Raw genomic sequence first — 7,489 nt, 5'->3', positions numbered from 1 at the left:
CACCACCACCACCACCACCACCACCACCACACCCCATCCTCGTAACCCCGACCCCCGTTCGCCAAGCTCCGGCCAAGTCCCACTGTCGCTCTCTTGCTCCTTCTCAGGACGAACAACGGTGAGTCTTCACAGTTAGGTTCTCACGGCTAGTTTGCTCTCTCGCGCTCGCGCCAACAGACGCAAACTTCTCGGTCGTGTGCAGCACACACGAGAGACAAGAAGTGCGCAGGTCGACTGGCCGCCAGGGACTGTTGCTCCGGGGCCGAGAAAAAAGTGCGCCGACTCGTAAATGCCAACACGTGTGGGCGAGGCTCGCGCGCACCGTAGGCGAATGAATTTTGAATGCTCTCGGGCGCAAACTGAATTCGCCTCGACGATTCCCCGTGCCTCGGCCGACGTTACCAACTTCGAAGCAGCGCTAATCTTTATCCGGACGAAGGGTCCTCCACCCGTCCTCTTCGCCCCCTCCCCCTCCTCTTCTCTCTACCCCATCTCTCGATACTCTCGCTCTCTCGGATCTTTATTCTCGCTCCTTCTACTCTTTGCGACATAAAGGAATTGTCGAAGCGGGGGGCGGGGCGGCACACGATCACATATTTAACCGAGGGACTCGCGAGCTCGTCCTGCAATCCTCCGCCCGTCCCCAAGTATAAATGCCTCTTAGTGGAGGACGAAACACGTGACGACGCCAGCATGAATTATTTCATATAAATTGCTTCTTTTAAGGAATACTTCGTACTCATTTAGAAATTATTTTGAAAATTTCTGAAATTGTTTCGACATGCATAATGACGAACGAACGACTTTTTTCCCTTTTTTTTCTACCAAGTTATCACGAGAACAAAACAAAATACAATAAAATACAATAGTATTGAATAAAATCATAAGCTCACTAAATCTGTCGTATCTCTTTTTCTCTCCGTATAAAAAGTTATTTTACAATTTCATCTTTGTGTTTTTTGCATTTGTCTTGTTTGTTTGTTTGTTTGTTTGTTTGTTTGTTTGTTTGTTTTTGTTTATTTTTTGTATATTTTTGAAATTGTATTTCCAATGAAGTAGAACAACATAATCGAGCGTAGAAAGTATATATTCTTATAAGATTAGAAATATTTTTACAAGTCCAAGCATATTCCGAGGAAAACTCGAAAATTGCTCAACTATTTGAATAAGTTGCCCTCGGGGAGTTCTTCAGAGTACTCTTCAATTTTCTTCTTCATTTCTTTTCGTATTCTATATTTGTTTCAACCTTTCATATATATTATGCAAATTTTATCTCTACTTTTCTTCTACCCCCATTTAATGGCTACATTATTACAATATAATATTCAGCTTAAAAAACACAAAAACAAAAAGCAAACATTTATATTAATAAATAGATTGTAATTGTTAATCGATACGCGCGCGCGCGCGCGCACACACACACACACACACACACACACACACACACATAACTTCAAATTGAAACGTACGTATGAGAAATTCTTGTGTCAAATTGTTCATAAGCAAAGATTCTTATTAAACATTAGTTTTCACAATATTATTATGAAATTATTCGTGAACGACATTATTGTTTGAATTTTTTTTTAAAAAATGTCCTGTCATTTATCTTATAGACTTTAGTAATTTTATATTATATTCGAAATTTGGCGATTTGCACTATTCTTAGAGTCGCGAATGCTCAACCTTCGTATATCTGTCGAAATTGTCTTCGCATTCCCAAAACTCTACTATATGATTCGCTTTAATTTCAATTGAAGCCGTAAATTCGTATACTTAAAAATCTTCACTTTTAACCCCAGGACAATGAATAATGAAAAAAAAAATTTGTATTTAATTACGTTTCAGTATTAAACGAATTGGAGGGTCTGTCAAGAGGATCGGCTGATTTGAGGGACAGCGGTCCGACGTCGAGGGCCGCTTTGAATCCCGAACACGTAGCGCGAGTGGCTGAAAACGCAAAGGCCGGTCTCGCCTTCGCCAGGAGCAGAAATCCAGCGATAAGATGCCTAACCACCCGAGGAACGATTCTCCCTTCTAGCTCGTTTACAGTAGAAGAAGATGTCTGTCAGGTAAAAATTATTCATCTCATTTGCACCGACAAGTGCTGCGCTTATTTATTTACACAGCCATGCTATTTTAATTACTCATTCATCCATTAGCGCATTTGGAATGCGAGTTACATATAAATTAGTATACGTAATTGTATGTAAGATAGTTTGGTACTTGAATTATAATTATTGTCCGTATGTAGGTACACGCGTGCATGCATACGCATATCCCTACAACGTAGTTTCTTGAAATATCAGCGAGTATTAATTACTATAATTTACTTCATAATCATATTAATTTACATATAAACGTTTTACTTAATACACAAAATCATTATCATTGTCATTATCATTATCATTATCATTATCATTATTATTATTACCATTATCATTATCATTGTCATTATCATTATCATTATCATTATCATTATTATTATTACCATTATCATTATCATTGTCATTATCATTATCATTATCATTATCATTATTATTATTATTATTATTATTATTATTATTATTATTATAGGATTGTTTAACAAGGAATGACGATCGAATCCTTGCCACGTGCCTGAGTCTATGCAAATCAAACAAGGATCAAGTTAGTTCCGGTGAGTTTGCATCGATTTCTACTATTTCTAATTATTTCATTTTTTTTTTCTTTTTAATTGTTAATCGCATAGTTATAAAGTATGGAATAAAAACTGTGTTTCAAATTCTTTCTGTTTTATGTGCAAGTAGATAAAATTCATTTGCCAGGCAATTTGTAACAGTCGTTATTACGACGTATCATATTTTCAATATTTATATAATCCGAATCTAACAATAATGTCCTGAATTAGTTAAATACTCTTCTAAAAATGTGTATATTAATGCCATCTATTCTATTCTTCATTTAGGCTAAAACAACATCTTGATATCTAGATTTTACAAAAATACGTATTAAAAAAGGGTCAAATGGCCGTTTTTTCATATAAACATATAAAACTGTATTTATATTTATATTGAATTATCAAAGATATAATTGAGATATTTGATGGTCGGTAATGACAGAGATAACAAAAGCTTGACGCGGCTGATGAGCGAAGCCTATTGTTAATTGGCCATCATTGGTGATCGAGTCCGTGGAAGTTCGTCCGCCGAGACGAGCGATCGATTGATCGAATGGGACGATGGGGAGGGAGGGGGGAGGATGGGAAGAGGCTTTTCTTCCTATCGGACCGTCAAGTCTCGATCTCAGCCTCGTAAAATTGATCTTTGAGAGCTGCTGAGCTCATTGCCAATGAGCCGTATGTAATCGTAGGGTCGGCTCGGCAAGCAAATGCCCAGTGAAAAAGCGATCGTTGTTAAAATTGTTTCAGAGGAGGGCCAGCCGCGACGGGTCAAGCGAGATGTGGTGCTGCTGACGGAGGACCGGAATCTGCGAGTCAAGGCCCTGGCGAGGGACGTGCCGGTACGCGAGGTCTTGGACTTCATCCAATGGGCCGGCCTCGGTTGAGTCCCGACCCCTTGGCACGGTCCGAAAGCACGAATCGTCACTTGGCGGCGACCGGACGCGCACCTCACAGCGACAGCGAGGACGAGCAGGACGAGGAACGAGGATGCCGACGCCGAAGAGTCGTGGAGCGAGTAGCACGACAAGGAGGGTAGCGAGCCAATGCCAAAGGATGTCGCGCGTGCGCCCCGAGGGCTGCGAGCAACTTTTGGCGAACCTTCGATACGCCCAAATTGTGCAAAATAACGTCTCGATGCCTCGGAATGTTTATTTCTCTTATTGTCCCGCGCGTGTGCGTCGTCCCCCATCTTTCAATAATTTTACCTGATCTGCATCTTCATCGATTGCTGTTTTTTTTTAAATGATTTATTTATTACGCTCTTTTTCCAACTTTCTTTTTGTAAATCGGTGACTTCACGCCACCGAGGCCTTTGATTTTTTTTTTACTTTTTTTTTACTTTTTTTTTATTTTTTTTTTAACACATACGCGCACTCACTCATTCGTATGGTCACTGCTTCGTGTATACGTACACGCTGCTTCGTATACATGCACACACGCACGCTGAGTGAAGTTTCATCGACGACGCACTTACATGCAGTATCGTTTTTAATAATACATATTGCGCGCGCATATGTTGTATATAGAATATACATGTGTATGTACGCATGTATGTATGTATACACAGTCGGACACGCACGCACACGCGCACACGCAGACACACACACACGCGCGCGCGCGCGCGCGCGCGCACACACCAAAATATACACATAAATATCGATGATCCTTTATCTATTCTGAGAGAGTATGTAAAACAAAGCAAAGAATGAAAGAGAGAGAGAGAGAGAGAGAGAGAGAGAGAGAGAGAGAGAGAGAGAAAGAATGGGAGAAAGTACAGGTAAGAGAAGTTAAAGGATGTGTTGTATACGTAGGATATTTTTAATCGGTACTCGAGAAGGTACTCATGAAAATCGAAGTATCTTATGTGAGGTACTTTGTTATTGTGAATAGAATATTACAGTAATAGATTGTTTAATGTGTGCAAACGGGAAATAAAATACGTCAAAATTGTACTGCGTACTGCCTAAGTAATACTTAATTTAATTCTTTTTAAATTAATAAATTAAATTTTGATTCTAGACTTATTTTCGGAAAGACGTTATTTGCTTTATTATGAAAAAAAAAAGATGAAAAAAAGATTGATTACTCATGGCAAATCATTGTTCATAAAACCATCATTATTTCGAATTCTATTGAAGCTTTAGCATTATGAGTGAAAATATTTTATAATTATTTCTAATATAAATATCGTTAGCTATTTAAGAATTCAGAATGAAAATTAATTTTAATATTTAAGTATTAATATAATATGTCTAATGATGAACAATTTTTTAATGAAAAAATTGTTACAAGTAATGAGCAGAATATTACTTGTAGAAGTACCTTAGGCTGCTTACTGAAAATTATACCGTTAGCTAAGTGAAAAGCAACAATTCATTAAAAATTGAATAGTCCCTTTTTGATTAATTTGACCTGGTTTACGAAATTATAAACTATTTAATAATTTTATTAATTTTACTGATTCTTGTGTTAAATCAATTAATACTATAATATACGATTTTAAAGTAATTGTGCTAAAGTATATTAAAATCAATTGCGTAATAGAATTTATAATGAATACTTGTTATAAAATAGAAAAATCTAAATTTAAAAAATTCGAAAATTTTATTCTTAATGTTGTATAATTGATTAGACTATATAGTGTCTCATTAAGCCTACAGATATGAAAATAAATTTTATACTTTTGTCGTTTCTTATGTATAAGAAATAGATATATGTCAGTTATAAAAAATGCAATAAACTACATTGATACTATAATAGATTATTAACATTTATTTTACAATTTATGATTGGATAGAAAATGACATGAAACATTCCTTTGAAATTCGTAGGCCCAAATTTGCAGGATGTAATAAAAGAAAATTAATAATCAGTGTAAAATATACATATTTCTATATTAATTTAAAATTTTAATTCGTGTCGTTATTTATCTATTAAGCACTTATTACTTTTAGTTACAGTATTAATAAATAAAAAGCCGAGTTATACAGGGATATAAGAGAGAAAATCTCGTTATGTCTGACAACAAGTATGCGCTAGTCCAATTTTTCTAAATAAATTCTACAGGTTCTGTTTTTGACCTCTTTGGCTGTTTTTTTTTTTTTTTTTTTTTTTTTTTTTTTTTTTTTTTTTTTTTTTTTTTTTTTTTTTTTTTTTTTTTTTGAAGCCTTTTGCCTATTTTGAATATCGTTTAGAATGTCATTTTTCTTACGTAGTGGGTTTAATAAGCCGGCGACATTTATTAGTAAAATTAATGGAAAATGAATCGTTCCAATTAACGATGACATACATGATGTTTATTGTTATCGTGGCATTAAATAATTATTTTAGAATTAATTTCTTTATTCTTTATGAAGATCTGAACTAACTGTTTTATTCTTAAGATAAAACGTCAGTTTTATTATTACATACTTATATTTATTTTGATATTATAATATTTGTTGATAACATAAAGGCAACTGTTAAATGTTAACAACTCAAATGTTAAGTTAAAATTAAAACATTAACACATGTCAAAACTAATAGTTATTAAAACTTTTATTCGAGCATGGGCCGTCGAATATGAGTATTGTTAAAAAAAAAAAAAAAAAAAAAAAAAAAAAAAAAAAAAACCCCTTTAATTTCGTAATTTTAACTAGAGAGAATACAAACTCTCTCTTACTCAAATTTGAAATGCGCATTAGCAACAATTTTTAACTCGATGTAGCTGCGCATCATGAATATCTGGAATGCAATGAAATGCAATATTTCAAAAAAATTCCCGTCCCTTTAGTCTCTCGATTTTCCGATTTACCGATCACATCCCCAATCGTGACAGACTTGAATCCAAGGACGCACGTTCAAACTCATTTGGAAATAATTTATATTTTTATGATTACAATCTATGTGTAGCTCACATATATCCAATGTATTGGAGCAATTAACATCTGCAGTTTAAATTGGTGAAGCATAATGTCCTTTACTTTTTGGGATTTCGACAATGCCATAATTTTCTTAGCAATATTCTTATTATGAATATTATTACCGTAAAAATGTTCAAGTTCTTAAAAAGCATTTGTATTAGAGTTGGATTTAGTTACTCAAAACAATTTGTAAACAATATCAAATGCGTTAATAAAATCAAAATTATAAAAATTTCCTAAACTTTGTTTATTTAACAAAATTATATACTCAAAGGTATGGAATCATTGTGCTCGTTTCTCAAAATATCAAGACAACCAACCGATTCTTACTTTATTATCTACTTAATTTAGCTGAATGCCCTCTAGTAAATCGGCAACTCAAAGAAAGCTTTCTTGTAAAAGTTTAAAAGAGCTAGGATCAAAAGATATGAAAATTATTTTTTTATTTTTGCCGTTTTCACATTCCTCTTCACTCTTCTTTTAGGCCTCAACGCATCAGCGTTCTGATTTACTCTTGTCAATCCTCTTCATTATTACGGTTAATTCTAGCCGGTACTATAGCTTATAATTACGAATCCTAATTATAATTAAACGAATTTTAATTGTAATTAATACAATAAATTATAATTGAGAATCGGCGATGACGATGTTGTGTCAATACAGATAACTTAGGATGAAATGGTACAGGTCCGATTGTCTATAGAGTAGCATTTGCTGAGGCCGTAGAACGCAGAATCTTGTAGGTTTTATAGCCTGATTTGTCGAAGCGAGCAGTTCATAGCTTCAGGCCTGATTCAGCGAATGCAAAAAGACAAGACTTTCGATATCCGAATATTCAACGTGAGAAGCAACTACTTTGTCTGCTGTACGTATTAGCAAATTAAGTTATTAGTGATCCAGATCTTCTGGCAAAAATATTATCAGAATT

The 7,489-nt window shown here is 34.7% G+C and overlaps 1 protein-coding gene across 1 annotated transcript in view; it reads left to right on the top strand.

The window, feature by feature from the left end:
* Positions 1-4,002, top strand: part of LOC105360001 (Smg6 nonsense mediated mRNA decay factor) — a 154,390-nt gene extending 150,388 nt beyond the window's left edge. The window contains exons 26-28 of the mRNA XM_011496771.1: positions 1,846-2,069; positions 2,575-2,656; positions 3,407-4,002. Of these exons, the coding sequence (XP_011495073.1) occupies positions 1,846-2,069; positions 2,575-2,656; positions 3,407-3,543 (443 nt within the window). The 3' untranslated portion in view covers positions 3,544-4,002. The remainder of the gene's footprint in view (positions 1-1,845; positions 2,070-2,574; positions 2,657-3,406) is intronic.
* Positions 4,003-7,489: the final 3,487 nt, after the last annotated feature.

The sequence above is a fragment of the Ceratosolen solmsi genome, unplaced genomic scaffold (genome assembly GCF_000503995.2).
Source record: "Ceratosolen solmsi marchali unplaced genomic scaffold, CerSol_1.0 scaffold29, whole genome shotgun sequence".
In the NCBI taxonomy this organism is placed as follows: domain Eukaryota; kingdom Metazoa; phylum Arthropoda; class Insecta; order Hymenoptera; family Agaonidae; genus Ceratosolen; species Ceratosolen solmsi.
Note: the sequence above shows the minus strand (reverse complement) of the source record. Positions and strands in the feature narration are given on the sequence as shown.